Source organism: Schistosoma mansoni, chromosome 3 (genome assembly GCF_000237925.1).
Source record: "Schistosoma mansoni strain Puerto Rico chromosome 3, complete genome".
Classification (NCBI taxonomy): domain Eukaryota; kingdom Metazoa; phylum Platyhelminthes; class Trematoda; order Strigeidida; family Schistosomatidae; genus Schistosoma; species Schistosoma mansoni.
In genome coordinates, this window is record NC_031497.1 from 15,106,041 (window position 1) to 15,124,409 (window position 18,369).

Consider the following 18,369-nt stretch of genomic DNA (forward strand, 5'->3'; position numbering starts at 1 on the left):
ATTCAGGAGCCGAACTCGAGTGTGTGGTAGGCGCTCAACGTAGTTGCTTCGAGTGACCATGTCTCGATCATTTTAGTCGTTGTAACTGATATTTTTTCAAATGTATTTATATCTTTCTCTTCAAAGAAAACTACAGTTTATCCTGAACGTTCCTTGAAATAACTCATATTTATCGGTCATGAATTATATTCATCCAATTCTTACTGTAAAGTAGGATCATAAATTAATTACAGATAAAGATATTCTGTTTGTTAAATTCCAATCATCATCATGCAACATAACGAAAAAAAACGTTGTCGGTAATATCTGCATCAAAACAGTCGTTATTCTGAATTTTTGTATAAGTAAACCTCTAATAATGTGTAACTGATATTTTATCTACGCAATAAAGCACATAATTTTTGGAGGTTACAAACTAGTCATTCTCGAGGTTATATATAGTTTTCTACGTAGAAATGGTAAATTGGCTTTTAGGGCTCTAGATGTCCATCGATTGATGTCATTTGTGATATGTTTTACATATCCGGGCATCACCTATTCCGATGCACAATTTGGGTAGTATTCGATCAGGTTGGATGAAGACTGGGGATATGCAAGCGAATATTTGCGATCGCCCCATTAAGTCCACTGACTACCGGTCTAAGTCATATGGAGAAATCTAAACGTACGGGATTTGAGCCATAGAGATAATCCTAATCTATAGTTGGAGTCCATAAGTGCCATATTTCTCAAACTATATTGTCTTTTCGTGCAAATTGTAATTATAAATAAAGTATTACTAGAACTATTGTATGCCGTCCGCTTGGCCTGTTGGGCTACAATACTTGCAAATCCAGGGACTGTTGAGCTATTTTAGTACAAACAGTTTTTTATTATGAACTTGATAACTACATTTGGCACACAGTACTTCAGCAATTATCTGCTAACACAGGAAGAAGATTAAGTGTAGAAATAACATGCTATTCAAGCAGAGCAACTTGAAATAATCCAACTCAGCACATATGGTCACGAAAGTATCAACTTCAAATATACAGAAAGTTAGCAAACTCAAAGTTGTGGCAGCCAATCAGAAAAGCCCGGTGATCCAAAAAGTTGAAGCACAGTAAAAATAAATAGAATACTTAAGGTTGTTGTTACTAGCAAAACTTTAGCATTATTAACAAAAATCGAGTAGTCATGTGATCATTTTAGCAGTAATAAATTTTGTGAATCTTCGAGAATACCTTGTCAGTAATCATAATTAAAAGTCTATTCATCTTGTCTCATTGTGATGACCTTCAGGCAAGTATAACCGATATAATATTATTAGTAATAATAGTTTAAAGTTTTCTTATTTCTACTACTTGATGTTAAATGTCTTATTTTTGATCTTCCTGGATATGCTAAGATTGCTCGTCCTCATGCTGATCCATTAATTAAAAGAAGAGCGGAATGTGAAGTACAGTCTGAACTCTTATCAAAAGAACAACGTATAGATTGGTTAAGTGAACCAGTTGACTTGGAGAAAGCTCACGAAACGTATGTCTTTCAGCAGTTAAAAAGTTTACTGATTAGTTTTTTTAAAATAAAATTTTCTCCTATTATTGTTAGTCTCGATCATGAAATGAATTAAACACACATACCGTGATGAACAAAATGGTTTGCTAGAATCCGGAATATTTCTACAAAATTAGCTTACTACCTACCATTTTTCAAAGTCAAGCATGGAGGACAGCTGACAAACACCTTCCAAATTAGTACCGGTGTCAGACAAGGCTGCTTACTCTCTCCCTTCTTCTGATGGTTAACTGGACTATAAAGGCCACATCCTAGGCAAAGCACGTACCTAGACAGCATTATCGATGAACGAGGAGGATCTGATGCAGACGGAAAGGCAAGGATTGGCAAAGCAAGGGCACCATTGCTATAGTTGAACAACGTATGAAACTCAACGAACAGCATATTCAGAATCTTCAATATGAACATCAAGACCATTCAACTGTACGGAGCTGGAACTTGGAGAATTACCACAAGTATTTATCAAGAATTGTCTAAGCAAGATACTGAATATCCTTTGGCCGGATACCGTTAGCAACATCCTACCGTGGGAGAAAACAAACCACCTCCCATCTGAAGAGGAAATTATGAAAAGATGATGGAAGTGTATAGGACACACATTGAGAAACTCATCAAACTGCGTCACGAAGCAAGCGCTAACTTAGAACCCTGAAGGTAAACGGAAAAGAGGAAGGCCAAAGAACACACTACACCGAGTATCGGAAGCAGACATCAAAAGGATGAATAGCGACCGGAAACAACTGGAGAGGATTGCCGAGGACAGAATTGAATGTAGAATGCTGATGAGCGGTCTATGCTCCTCCACGAGCGGGAACAGGTATTGTAATTAAGTAAGTATCTACCATTTTTCATATATGTTAACAGTATCAAATCTTGGTATATTATCATTTCATTTCTATTCCTATGTGTATCTCAGCAATTTGAAAATCCTTACGGAATGTTTTAAAATAAAAAAATAATAAAGTAAACAATTGTTTGCAATATCTTATTGTTTGGGCTTGTACAGTTATAATTTGGTAATTATTATTCCTATTTAAGACTCAGTCAACGTGAAACCCCCTAGTTACAATTTGTAACACTTATTGATCCAATCAGAATGTGTATCTTTGTGCTTTAATATTTTGTTAATTGTAACTGGCAGTTTACGAATTTGTTATAAACAAATTTTTTTTCCCAATATTCTTTATTTCTGAATGTTCAAATATATTTTCTTCTTGTTACTTTGGGTTATGTTCTATGATGTATTAAATGTTTTGTCAAACTACTAAAAATATAAATTTTTATTATACTAAATGCTTTGACTTTATTTATTTTATTTTATTTAAACACTTAAATATTGGTGCAAGAAGGCACCAGATACATATGCGCCGCACAAAAAAATGTCATTTCATTTAATTGTATGAAGGCTATGATACTGCCCGGGTGCCCAGACCGAAGCAGGTGATTTTCTTATAGGACCACACCACAAGGCAGTGAAGCATCATGAGGAGATGCAGTTCCATAGTAGTCGGTGACTAACAACTGATTCATACGCCATTTGTTCCTTCAGGATACTGGAGGTCATGTGCACTATTGGTTTGGAATCAGGGTTTTCCAACTTCCCCAGGTGGACTTTTCGTCCTCTCAATTCCACAAACAACACCTTCGCCACGAGAAGGCAGTAAGTAGGATTTCCATGGCAGAGGTTGTATACGCGTAGTCGTGTGAGTATTTCGAGAGACGGCTGGACCTTCCCACTCTTGGCCGTACCAGCTTGTACTTACTTCTTATGAGGTTGTTTGGATCATTTAAGTCGTCTTCACCATATTCTGGGGTATGAATAAACTATTAACTTGCCACGGTATCTCATTTATTATAAGCAATCAGTGTTTTAATAATTAAATATCATTTTAGATAGACCGGTTACTTCATGTTGCAGTAAACGCTAATGATGCTGTTCATAGCGACTTTCAAAGCTTCGTCAATGAAGCCACCCGGCTCAGAAAACATGGATCAAAGCATCGACCTTAGCGGCAAATTTTCATTTCATGATTAGCTAATCTTCCAGATATTTTAAATTTGTTCATGGTATTTCGAATTCTGATTTATTAATCTCTTAGCTTAAAGTTCCTACTAACACTATAAAATGAATATATAACTTGATATTCAGATAAACGAGTTGTCATGACATACTAGAAAATTCTCTCAGTCTATTAATTCAGCTTTAATTCCGAATACTGAATAAGTTTTGAAGTAAAAGTTTGACTTTGGCTGTCTTTAATTTGTTTTTACTTCAAAATAATTCGAACCTTATCATTAAGTTTTGTATGTTATGAGTTTTAATTTCAAAATCCAAAAGTCAATGGCTTCATTAAAGAAAAGAGTTTTCTTTCTGACGAATTTACGTTCAACTGTCTTCTTCATTCTTTAAATAACGGAATAAATGAATAATTTTTTATTTTTCCGTTCACAGACTTCGTGACTCCATTCTTCCATTATGGCGTTTGAATTACGATCCAGATCAGTTGATTGAGAAACGAAATCTAGTTTTAAAATGTTTAGCGGAAATAAGAAGGAGATTGTTGTTGATTAATCCAGAAATTGGAAATGTTGACAGTGTGAAATTTGTGTAAGTTCAAATGTTTATTAATGATATGTTTGCGTATATGTGCGTCATTAGTCGTCAGTTAACTAACTATAGAACGCTGTTCATTGATGTTTTTATTTACTAAGTTGACCCTTCAAAACTGGACACAATTTCTGACTTCTCCATTCATATCTTTTCTAAAAACCGTTTCATCTTGTTTTAACGCTGCTCATTGACTGTCTCCACCGTATGAAATGGTACTAGTAATCGAATTATCCCAATACAACGTTTTATCATCTAGTTTAAACGACTCTGTCATATAACCATTTTGCGAAATCGGTCTTTCTTCACTATACACTACTGTTCTAGTGATAATCAACTACATATGTCTTATCAAATAAAATAATAATCCATGTGTACTGAAATTGCATATTGGGTAAAAATTGACGTGATAAGACAAATTGATGAGTTGGAATACCATCATCAATTGTTCTAAAAACTACAGGAATGAAATGGAATTAATGACATCGACAAGTGAATAAGACAAAGTGATATTTAAATTCAGGACTAATCTTAAAGCTTAACAATCACCTCATCTGGATCACTGAACATATTAGTCGTACATCTGTATCAGTTTTTCTTGTGAAGCTAATAAATATTTCAGTCAAAAGTTCATTTTATTTTCTTCTAAACTAAGGGTGTGTGTGTATGACGGTGGCGATTGAGTAGGCAAAAATCAAATTTACTTTCAATTCATTGTTTAATCCTAGTCAATTTTATGATGATATCAAGTGTAGTTATTTTTACTTCATTTACTTTATTGATATTGTTTGTTATTAGAGAAGAATACGACTCAAATAGTCAAACAACTATATGTAAACTTGCTCCTATAATTCCATCTGTAAGTTATGTGTTTCTCTGTTAATTCTTTGTCACTATCTTGAATAAACCTATTTATTGTACCCTAACTTCCTAAAAAGATTAATAAATGTTTGTCAATTTAGGATTTCAACTTTTAATAATCTTTAAAAGTAGGGAATATATTTCATTTTACCTTGTTAAAAATTAATATATGGGCTACTTATTTGTCATCAGTGTCATATTTTTTTAGATCAGAAGCGGTTTTGTGGAGATTTCAGTATTTTCATAGTTGAAATCATTAGCCAATTGAAGCTAGACCACCATGGAAGCGAGACTGGTAGGTCCTGGGTCCGAATCTTACGAGTGCGGGGTCGTGGATGCGCACTGCTGATGAGTCCCATAATAGGACGAAACGGCCGTCCATTGCTTCCAGGTTTTCCATAGTGGTCTAGCTTCAATTGACTCATGATTTCAACTATCATAATTTTTCGTCATATGGCATGTTTATTAAAGAGGATTTGTGAAACAGACTTGTTGTACTAAGAAACTAACAATGATATAAACGTTAAATCTATTGCATAAGTTAATACCTATATTGACTCAGAAGCTTTATGGATAATGCATTAGCGTTTGAAGCAAGGCATACTAAATTTGAGCTTAAATTCAAATAATAACACTGAGATGTAAGAACATTTATTTGATCAGTCTTAATCGGAACCAAATACACGTCTTAGATCCCACTACCTAACATGATCTTTTTTTTTAAAAAAAGTGGACAAGCGTTTCATATAATTTACGGGCAATAGATTTTATTTAATCATTAAGAAATGTTATTTGCCTAGTATTTATTAAATTTTACAATCTACATTTTCTAATCAAACGAAGCAGTGTAAAATAAACGATCCAGTCTATTAATTTTTGATTGGTTCCTTCGTATGTATCCACCAAAATATTTTAAATAGTGCAAGTGATATTGTAGTGAACAGAACACGACTGGGGACAATCGAATGTATTTAACCAAAAATTACAGACTATCTCAGTAAATTCTGATAACCAAACAATGAACAGTCAATTTGCAAATTAACAACCAATTGTTTCAATCTTCTCTGTTTCTTCTCTAATTTCATTGCTCATGCATTTTCCAAACGATTGCGCTTCATTTCAGTTCTTTGCTCATCGGTCTTCTGCCAAAATACATTCTATGTCTGACCCATACCATATACTACTTATATAGATATAAGTAGACCACACCACAATATCATAATATTTTTCTTGATAAAAAAACACTTTTCATATGGTAAAATTGCTTTTTAATATTCCACAAACCTATTGCACTAGCCTATTCAAACGGAATATCGAAATAAATCTGAACTTACTGTTGGCTACGACATGGATGGTTCAGGTTAGTTATATATTCATTTATATTCCAAGTAAATTACTTCTTTTCGTCATAAAAATATTTCTATTTAATATACATAAATTTTTGGATAACCGGTCACTTAGAAAATTATGCACTACACAAATACAGAGGTATTATTTTAATAAATAAAAGAAGGTTCAAGGGAGTGTAATCGCGAAGTAAACAAGTAAAGAATAATATATCGTATGAGATACAGTTCTTTTAAAATTACAGCTATGAAAGGCTTCTTCCAGTTTAAGGAGTTCCTCTTACTTTTACAGAGAAAATTGAAGGGATTCCTACAAGCTTTTATTCCGACTCACGTTTGATAACATGTCAAACCACTAAGTTGTACCATTTATAGGACCCAAACTGAAGAGTCTTGATAGGCTAATATGTGTCAATCTTATGTAACTTTCATACCTTTGCACTATGTAATAAAATGTCCACCTCTCTGATCTTTTCGCCCGTCCGTAGCATCGAGAAACAGTGAGCTATGTAGAGGCCTCTTAAACGATATTTATAGTACATGGGAATACTTCTGTATTGACATTCATCGTTGATCATATAGTAATTTCTGTGTTTTCCCCTCATCACTATTGAGTGAGGATCGAATTATATTTTTTTGTCATCGATACTTACTAAACCCCAATGATTACTTTTTACTAATATTATCAGCGTGAGTTGACTGAAAATTCTCTTTACATTATATTTCACTCATCTTAGAAATTTATATCCATCAAATGCTTGTGTTTCATCTCTTCCCCGAACAAACTTTATATTACAAAGTAAGATTAATTGCTTGATTATTATTATTACTCTGACAACCCTGATAAACTGGTGGTAGCTAATGGATAAACATGATGATCTACCCTTTCTAGTTATACTTTACTATCATTTGATGAGTATGTTAGTCAATCTGTGTTAGTTTTTTTCTCTATACACAGTTACGGTACCTTCACCATCCTGTTTTTTCTCAAGAACCGTTATTATCCACAAAACACGGTTTAATATATGAGGTACTGAAGATTTTAGCAGCGTTTCTTCTTAAATGAATGATGTAAGCTTCATGTTATAACTTGCTCAATTACAGAGGATATGTATATCTCATGTTGGAAAAGTCAACGTTTCTTCAATACTCATGACCACACTATCACTTCAAACACCAGCCCATTATTTATTAAGCTTATGAGTTCAGATAGACACTAATTTATTCAACGATTTTAAAATTGAATTTCAAGGGTTCATGTTTTTTATTGTTGATGTTAAGGGTTAGAATCAATTAGTCTTTAACTCATTAGCCTTTGGAGCGAAATATATTTGATCTTAGTCTTGATGTAAATATCAACACTGGAATCCAGGGATATCTAATTGACGAGTACCAAATAGGTTGATAAACACACTCCAAATACCACTTCTAGCCGCTTTCAAACCATACTAGAATTTGTTATAAAATGATAATATTGCAGCAATCTGTCCAGGGTTGACTTATACTAAAAGTAAATGATCTACAAAAAACAAACCCTTACAAATAAATAGATTGAATTTATGAACTATCAATGTTAGCATTTACACACACGTTCTTATTTTTCCTTAAGGCCCAGTTATTGGTTTTCGCTATTCCAAGTACAAAGGGGGTTCAGTTGCTGTCGGATCATTTAAAAGTTGGAACTTTATGCCAAGAAACTCTAATAAAGTCATAAATGCTTTACAAAATTTCTTAACCGCCTGTTTTAAAGGAGAATTTGAACAATTACCTATGCTTGATGCTTTTGATCCAATCACGTATAATGGAAACTGGCGCCATGTACTCATTCGTGAATCAAGGTCTGGAGATACATTAGTTGTTTTATACATTAATACATATGGCTTTACTGAGGTAATAAAGTTTAAATGGTACCAGATCACTTATTGATTGCTTTTTCATTTTGTATACTTGAACTCATCCATCTCTCTTACCTTTTACTCCTGTTATAAGAAAATAATTCAGGTACTAAATTCATGAAGCATCATACATATTGTATTACCTAGTGTTTATACTTTAACATTGACAACACTAAACAGTTAATAATGTTTAGTGAAGCTAGTCCCTCTGAAGACAATAGAAGATGGTAGCGCAATATCGTGGATTGATTGAATTAGATACTAACACCGTCGTATGTTGACTCAGTAATCTTGAGGTTAAGCGTTCACACGCGAGACCGAGGGTTTGGGGTTCGAACCCTGCGTAAGGGATCGTGGATGTGCACTACTAAGGAGTTCTATACTAGAACAAAACGTCCATCTAGTGCTTCAGGTTTCCGATAGTGGTCTAACATTGGTCGGTTCATGACTTCAATGAAATTCAACAATCTCCACAACCCCTTAACGATAATAATGCACGTTTTATTGATCATCGAAAAATGACTCGCCATATGTGTCTAATGTTTTAAGGCTCATTGAATTCTCTCGTTCATGTTGCAATTTGACTATTAGTCTAAATGAATTGACATTGTATTTTCTGTGTCTCAATGTTAGACTTTTAAAGGTCGTCGTCAGGGGATTATGGATCCCTAGATTACATGTTAAATATCCAAAACTAAATATTTTAATAAGTTGTTTTTATCCTAAGAAGATTTGTCGATACGTCGATGGATTACATAAAATATACTAATTTTGAATGCATACGATCAAACTTTGTTGTGCAAGTAAAAATGATTGAATAATTCTGTACCCCGAAGACTATATATGACTGTTTATGTAGAGAAACCGGTTTTAATTTGTAAGGACGGCCCGTCGGTAGACTCTCGGAAGCCCTAAGAAGCCCAGGAAGAGCCGCAGACATTCCATCCAATCACGGCTAGGGGAATGTTCTAGAAATGCCAACGTGGAGCTTCTCCATTGGATGGATTAGTTTGATACCTATGTGCTTATTGGTTGACCTAAATGATAATTTACTTTCAGCCAAAAACTATAAATACACGAGATTTCTGTGCTATATTTTGACACTGTTTGGGGCAATAAACTTCCTGCTTACCAGTCTTTGTCTTCTCTCTTTTGCGACGTTTTGCGGGTTCTATCGTTCAAGTAGTCAAGTAGTTCGCGGCATATTAAGAATCAAGGCTCTAGATATAACATAATTGCTCTAGATACCTTGATGAGATGTCTATTACCTTTGACCAAAGCATGGTATATATATATATATATATATATATATATATATATATATATATATATATATATATATATATATATATATATATATAGCACTTTCTTGTTTTTAATTCATTAGTTTTTGCCGGTTTATGATTCTGTAGATGTAACTTATTGTATCTTGTTGCCGTCATCATCAATATGAAATAGTGAATCGTTGAAAACTTGGTTTTAAAATATGGTGACGTCAGTATTAATTGTAAGATAGGAATATTTCTAGCACGTAATAACTTTTTGTCCATTTGTTACCATAATTTTCTGTAAATATAGCCTCCATATATTCTTCAAAAAGTTCGAAACGCATATGTTAATATTGTTTTTTTTCCTGCTTTAGGAGAATATAAATAATTTGTTGGACGAATTACGAACATGGTTCCAAACCGGTCCAGGCTCAGATTCTGGTTTAACTAGCCTATATCTGTCTATCTGTTCAAGGTAGGTAAACATTTTAGTATTCAGTTTTACAGTCACATTTGTTTACGGTATCCTGATCGGTAATTTGACTCAATATAAATTTTTCAATGTTTTAATCAAATATTAAAAACCATACATCAAATTAAACAATTTCGACTGAGAATTTATTTAATCTCTTTTCTTTCTCACCCAGTAATCATAAATACTTGTTATTATTTTAATAACGAAATTGAATGTTTACATAGTAATAATGCATTTCAAGTGATAGAACTTATTCTATTTTAGGTCAGGTATAAAACAATCTGATGAAGATCTTCGTCAAGTTTTTGGTAAACCTGTAAGTCAAATCCTTCTTTTATATTATTACTGCTATTTTGTTCGTTACATCACCATCATAATTTTGAAGTTGTTGGTCTGTAAATACATTGTGTAATCACAGATTAGTGACAAATTTCATAATTGTTTAGTCGTTACTGCTGATCTAATTTTGTCGACTAGATCATAGTTAGTAAGAAATAGAAGTACTGGACCCATACTTATGAGTTTCAACTAGCACGAAACTCCATTTCAAAGTTCTTCTGTTTGTATTCTTTATTGATTTTATGACTTGTTTTAAAAGATAATTTAGATTTCATCTATTGGCATTATTTGATAATTCATGGAGAGGCTATGATTTTAGTCATATTTTAATGAATTCTCCGCAATATTCATCTTAATAGTAGAATGTGTGTCATAAAAACTTAAACTTTTATAGTCCACTAGATTCTCAATATTCTTAACTTATACAGTAGTGTCCAGGTTAAATATAATTTGATACATTTTGTAAGTTTATAAATTCCATGGAACTATACAAACGGATCTGGCCGTCTATGCTTCTCTAAAATATAAAATTTTCTCTTACTCTGTTTACATCAATACACTTGCAGTTTGCATTTATTGAGATGAATTGTCATTTGGAATTGGATTGATTACTAGTTCATCAGATGTAAAATCTGTTCATCTATTGGAAACAGAACTTTCTGTATTTAAATCATATTACATGTTTTCATCTTTCAGTATATTATTGAACAATGTTGCGGATTAAACTTTCATATATCCATTTCTGCATTCTTCCAAGGTATGCTGTTATTTACATACATATGCTATAGGAAATTATTTTTAAATATACTTATGTCACAATATACTGAGATATTGATACAAGAACTCGTTTATCACACAATAAGCTCGGTTATTAAGCAATCTTTGCAGTACATCTGTTCACTAAACTGAATCTTGATACCTGATATCTGATATGTATTACTAAATGCATTGATGAAGAACTCTCATTCCTCAGAAAAATCTTGATACTTTGTTAAACATATTGATTAAAAACCTAATAATGTTCAACCTATAATTTTTGTCTACATAATTGTAAACAACTCATTTATTGATCTACATCGGCTTAGTGGTTAAAGTACTCAACTTTTAACAATATTTAGGGTCACAGATTTTAACCTGACGTCACTTGGTTTAAGTAGTATATTAGGATCACTACAGATTACCAACAAACTATATGGTTCAAAGTTGAGTACATGAAAATATACTTGGTAACCGGATTAGCTAACTAGCAATAAACTTGTACTTGACAAATAACAAACATTATTATGAATTTGTATTTCTGTGTACTTTCGAAAACTTCGAGTCGTAATTGACTAAACACTCCAATGTTTTAACACTGCTAGCTCATTATATTGAACATATTCATTTGAATTGTGTACATATTTCACGTTGATATTTTAAACGGAATGAAATAAAACAAATATGATTAACCTCTTTCTTTGTTAATAAACACATTATTCCATATCGCGTAGATTTTATTTAAACCGAATCATATACTAGTCATTTGTTAGATGATAGTTATGTGTTTGATTTCTTTTCTTTAAAAATATAAAATCTTGTGTGTAATATATCAAAGAGTCTTTAAATTAGTAATCGCTTCACAACAATTTCAATCAAGAGGTATTAAATAGATTATTGGTCAATCACTATTTCTTTGTATATAGTGTTCACATATCAATTAGTTCTACGTTGATAAGAATTGACCTACTATCAATTTACTTATCTTTATGAGTGATGTTGTCATATCAGAACGAAGAATAAGTGCTAGGAATTATTCATGGACTATTATTACATAGATTACTATTGGATAACTATCAAGTAACTGTATTGTCTGTATATCCATATTCCTTTTATTATAGGCTTCCACTTGACCTACTGACTACTATCGTACGATTTGCCATTCATAACTTATTCCCAATTTTTAGCCACAGTCTTCTACACTCACAGCCACTCGTGGCTTGGTCTTGTATAATTGATATTTTTCACTTTATGGTGTGATGTGGTCTGGTCTGTTTGTATGTAAACCAAGTATATCTGAAATATGTAATTCATATAATGGAGTCTGAGATTGCATTCTGGACCCAACATGTAGGGCTGGGCGAGGAGAATCAATAAGGATCCAGAGTTGTGTTTTTGACGTATCATTGAATAAGCACAATAACAAGGTCATATAAGTCGGTATTCGGATTGACGATTTTGTCATGTGATAATTGACAGGGGCAAAACTCCTAACGATTGGCGACGGGGATCTTGCGAGAAAAAAGTTATCACGAATGTGTGTATATTTTTTTTAATTTTATACTTGCATAATTGTTGAGAGAATTACTTTTTTCTCTTTTTCCATCCTTCATAAATTTCAGTGAATACACTTGCTGCTGAATTATTATTTGAAAGAATATCATGTCTATGTAATTTACCTTCAGAAAATGAGATTACATGTGCTAATAAAAATCCTAATGAGAAGAAACGAATACTGCTTGATGTATGTTGTGGTACTGGAACAATAGCTTTATGTCTTTCAAAGGTGAATTCAAGTTTTATTATTTCTATTGTACTGTTTTCGTGTCTATATGAAATGCATATTCACTGCTAACAGCAGTTGTGTTGTGTTGTTCATTCAGTTTATAATCTTAGAAGAATTTGTAGTGAAGTGAGAATACGAGTGTGATTAAGTTATACGAAATAATTAAATAGGTGGTTCCATATTATGTAACTTTACAACATACAGTACGAAATCTTCATATTACTGAAATATTTCCGGCAACTTTTTTCTAAAATCATCTCGTTTATTCTTGTCATTTAACCATTCTTTACTTTTCTTAATAAATGTTACTTATAACCATATTCACAGTTTGATTATATGTTAGAGATGTGCAGTCTCTGAATCAGCACATCAAAAACTTCATTCGTAAAACTTGTTTTTACTCTGGTTAATGGGACATAGAAACCATGAGGACAAAAGTAGTTTCGTTCAGGGTATGAATATCATTGTCCCGAATTATTAACATAGTGCACAAATATATCAATATTGAGTATCTCTTTCACAGAACCCATGTATAATGATAATATGATTTATTGAGATAATTACTCACAGTTAATGGATATCAGTCGAAATTTCCATGTCCTCCGTCAGCAAAATATGGAAGAAAATTAATAAGGCATGAAATACAAGATGGGGACCATGAAAACCTATTGCACCAGAAAGCTAAGCATTAGAAATGTAATTCCATATCAACAGTTGTTATTGAAGAATCAATAATTTCGAACGAAACTTGAAATAAAGATTAGAATGATTCTTGTTATGAATTCAAGAAAAAGAATAAGGCCGTATCCAATTCGTTATGATCTTATGTCCGGCTTTATATCACACGAATTATCCACCAGTCAGAAAACCACTTGTCTAATCTTGGCACTGTGCCAAATCAATGATGTTCAACTGGTATGAGCAGTCTAACGTCCTTATTGGTCCCTTGTCCGCCTAGCTCTTCCAATTGAGTCCAGATTACCAATTACAGTTTCTGCTATGCGAATCACTTATTTCAAGCATACTCAGTTTATATACCAGACGGACGGACAGCATCACACCATAAAATAGAAAATAATATTTGTACAGGATCAAGCCAAATGTAGCTGTGAACGTGGGAGACAATAATCAATAAAATGAATATAATTTAGGGACAGTAAATCGTATAATAATAATCCATGAATCAAAATGAAGCTTATAATAAGATTAATATAGAGATACATGATGTAATCACTCAATAGCTAAACAATAGGAACATATATAGAGTAATTGTCCATTAATAGGACCCGGAAGATACCCGTACTCATGTCTTCGCTAGGATATAACTATTTCATTTTGTTTTAATAAAATTACTGTATCACATTCCGCGAACACTGTAATACGATACATATCTCTTGAGCTCATTTATTAGTGACTTAATCAATTATTTATCGCTTATGTTTTTACAATATTTACAGCATTTCGATCGTGTAATCGGTATTGATATGTGTAACAGTGCAATTGAAGATGCCAAATCAAACGCAAAATTGAATGGTAATGTTTTTTAAATGTATGATTAGATTTTTTAAAAATTAACACATGTAACTTTTGTGATGGATAACTGTCTCACAACCTATATGGTTGAAATCCACTAGTCACAACCATTTCGAATGTGAGAGAATTACCCAACACAAGCAATGGGTGTGGGTTGCGCAATCTTGTAAGCTGACTGATGTCAAACATGTGTACCATTCGATACCAGCTTAGTGGTCTAGAAATTAAGCGTTCAAGCGCGAGATTCATAGTGTATTTCGTTCCCAGTTGAAGGGGTCGTGAGTACACACTCCAAGGGAGTCCTGCACTTCCAATTTTTCAAATAAGATCCGTTCATTATTCAAAAACTCAACAATTCCCCCATACTTGTGTATCAATTTTGTTACTTTCAAAATTGTTACGAGTTTTTCTGTGAATTAGTCGAAGAAAATCAATTCTTACCCTATCTTTAACACTCCAGACACTGATTATTTATTTACCGACTGACAACTGTCCTGGAAATATTTCTGCCGAACAAATAATCGGTCGTTTTAATTCAGTGAAATTAGGCATGAATCTCTCCTGTGTGGATAATTATCTTACTTTGTAATATAATTAACTGAATAAAAACTTTCAGAAAAAAATGCATTGAAATGGTTAACAAAGCAGATTATTCATCTCACTTATCTTCTGAACAGCTTCGTTGAGTTTCACAATAAATGTGTCGTACATTTGATGAGAATATTTTCAGTAAAATGACGATAACACTTGTAGCAATGCAATTCATGAATTTATTTATTTATCTCGTGGATTCTCTTTATAAATGCTCACAAGTTAGAAACAATATTATCAGTTGTTTAAAAACAAAATTATGAACATTCTTCATGTGTGAGAGTTGTCTTAAACAAAGTCGGGTTGCACGTCTAGATGAAGATTGATAAGAGACAATTGTAGAGATTGTTTAGTTTTGGTTGTGATCAAGAATAGATCAGTGTTAAACAACTATCGAAAACCTAAAGCACTGGGTGCCGTTCCATGCTAGTACAGGACTTCTCAGAAGTGCCAATCCACGATCGCACATTCGGGATTCGAAACCAAAAACTTCGGTTTCGTGCGCAACGCTTAACCTCTAAACCACTGAACCGGCATCCAACAGTGAAAATATTTACTTTCAATCAATCCACGATATTGCGCTGCCATCTTCTATTGTCTTCCGCAGGTCACTAAGACCACCCCTGACCCAATTTCCTTCCCAGGTACCTCTAGAAGAACCTTTCCACGTTGTGGGCAACCGGGAAGTGACAACCACCCTCATGCTTCTAACAGCACTCAAGATCACTGTATTCACAATCAATCTTCCTCTCCAATTCCTATTATTCCTCCTACATCGACTTTCAACTCTGAACTTCCTCTTTTGGCTTCCTCCTCAAGTGTCACCACAGACAACGATTCCAGTGCACAAAACACTGTCCCAGGTCTACTGAAACCTCGCTCCAAACTACACATTGGAGCCTTCAAAGTACTCACCCTCTGTCAAATCGGTCAACAGGTCTCCTTGAATAAAACCTTAGAATCTCGTACCAATGATGTACAATGTGTCTCCAAAACGTGCATACAGGATTCTAGTGTGGTTATTTACTTGACTTCACCTCGCAAAAACGGAGAGCCGACAAGATACACCCTCCGTGTATCTAGAGACCCGATGACTAATTCTCGTGGACTTACATGTGTAGGCATAGCACTTAATACGAGAGCAGAACAAGCACTATTAGAGTGGATCCCCGTTAACAGTCAGTCAGACGGTTACACCGTAGGACCAGGCACATATATACGTCAGTTCAAGTTGCCACACCTCATTAGCACAACAAGACGAACATCGAATTCATAGAAGTAGTTAATTTAATGGTGGTAATATATAAAAGAAAGGTTGTATATAAGAATATAGTACAGGAAGAAAGGGAGATGTGAAGCAATTTTAATCTCAAGGTTTAAGGGAAGACAAAGAGTGTATACACTTACGCTATTGTGATCGATTCTGAGCCATGTCACACAGTCTCCAACCATTGGTTACAATAGTCGCGCGGACCCCAACCAAGTAGTCTGCATCTACCAGCATGACTAGAAGTTAGTGACTTCAAGCACTGATGCCACGTTTTGGTTTGGCCGCCCCTAACTCTCTTCCAACCATACCCTATACTAGTCCGCATAGCGCGTCGTGGTAATGCTGGTAATAACTTACTCTATACATCATACTCTGGGTTATCCTAGATCAGACTCAATGTTCAAGTTAAAAAATCGTGTTAAATGTTGATTACCTTAAACCTAATTTTGTCAAATATTGAAGATGATTATTTCTTCACGCATCAATCAAAACGAGGCTGGAATTATTTTTGGCCGTTTACCAACTTTTTTTTTACCTTGATCCCAAGGGTAATGAAAATTTTGAAAATCACTTTATTTCTAAAACTTCCTAATATTGGCTTGATCAAGGTGAAGTCTTTCTCGTAAACGTTACCCAATTACAATTATGAATAATGTTCTTTTTGGTATTTTTGTTATAAAAGTAAATCGCTGTAACCAATCCTGATAAATTAGTCTCAAATAACACGAAGTAATCCTCTCAGTATCCTACTGTATTTCGTTAAAAAGTACTGGTGAATTTGCAAGGAACAATTGATTTCACTGTATGCTTTCGTATTTTTAATTAATGCAAGCCGATTTTTATTTCTGGAAGTCACATATGAAAACGAAAACTAGATTATATTTCTTTTTCACTGGCATTGACTAAATTTTGTTTATCGGCTGATTGGAATATTGAATACGTTTGCTGTTTTTATCAAACTGACTAGTTCAATAGTCTATCTTTTTCAGTTAACATTTGAAGCCCTGTAGATTGTTTTAAATTAACTAGAAATCCTTCATTCTCGTCAATAAATATGTTATGGTTATTAATATTTTCCTAAGTACAAATATTTTTTGAATTCCCATAGTGTATCAATTTCACATCTCGTCCCTCTATCAGGAATAATTTTACACCTTTATTTTCTTGCTGACAGATATCCAGAATGTTGAATTCTTTGCCGGTAAAGCGGAGAATATGTTACGAAATACTATAGACAGTTTACCAGAATACTGTGATTTGTCAGTTATAGTTGATCCTCCAAGAGCTGGTCTACGTAAGTTGTTGGTTTCTTATTTAGTTTAGTAATTAATTCCAAGTTATTAATAATATTTTGCTTTGTCGATGATGTTCTGTAATGAACAAACATATTTAAACACAATACTGTTAGTTACCATTACACGTTATGTAGAAAACTGATAGTCTCAGATTTTCTAGTTATGTTTAGGAGCTTTTAAGGTACAGCATTGAACATTATTGCTAATTCCATGACTCTGCTATTGAACGAGTCCAATACTATGCAGACAACGGTAATTGAACATCATCAAGCTAAGGGAGTTACTGCTTCTTAGGCGTTAAATAAAAGAATTTCTTGACTAAAGATCATTTATTATTATTTTTAACAGAAAAGGATTTTGTGGAGATTTTAGCAGTTTGATAGTTGAATTCATGAGTCGATTGAAGCTAGACCACTATAGAAAACCTGGGAGCACTAGATGGCAGTTACGTCCTAGTACAGGACTCCTCAGCAGTGCGTATCCATGATTCCACCGCGGGATTCGAAACCAGGACCTATCTGTCTGAATGTCCATATCACATTTTTAGAAGTAATCTTACTTTTTAAAATACGAAACGTTTCTAGTGACAATGAATACCTCCGAGCGTATTAACCTACAGCATTTTTAAAAAAGCATCACATTTTAATTGTTAATGGTCAACTGATATATGTTAGTCTCCAACAGATTGAATACAATTCATTAACCCATGTGTTTGTTCTGCTAACTGTTATAACTTGTGGTCTGGATGCTCTGTTAATGTATAACGTGATATTACCACCAATTAGAGAG

General features: G+C 33.5%; 1 protein-coding gene across 1 annotated transcript in view; it reads left to right on the forward strand.

Annotated features, from left to right (window-relative positions):
* Smp_123520 (putative rna m5u methyltransferase) overlaps positions 1 to 18,369 on the forward strand; it is a gene marked incomplete at its 5' end in the record, with an annotated part of 31,463 nt that overhangs the window by 10,850 nt on the left and 2,244 nt on the right. Inside the window, 11 exons of the mRNA XM_018799373.1 lie at positions 1,388 to 1,518; positions 4,010 to 4,165; positions 4,964 to 5,024; positions 6,323 to 6,386; positions 7,982 to 8,262; positions 9,910 to 10,010; positions 10,275 to 10,326; positions 11,046 to 11,106; positions 12,728 to 12,891; positions 14,349 to 14,424; positions 17,460 to 17,579. Coding sequence (XP_018651169.1) covers positions 1,388 to 1,518; positions 4,010 to 4,165; positions 4,964 to 5,024; positions 6,323 to 6,386; positions 7,982 to 8,262; positions 9,910 to 10,010; positions 10,275 to 10,326; positions 11,046 to 11,106; positions 12,728 to 12,891; positions 14,349 to 14,424; positions 17,460 to 17,579 — 1,267 coding nt within the window. The remainder of the gene's footprint in view (positions 1 to 1,387; positions 1,519 to 4,009; positions 4,166 to 4,963; positions 5,025 to 6,322; positions 6,387 to 7,981; positions 8,263 to 9,909; positions 10,011 to 10,274; positions 10,327 to 11,045; positions 11,107 to 12,727; positions 12,892 to 14,348; positions 14,425 to 17,459; positions 17,580 to 18,369) is intronic.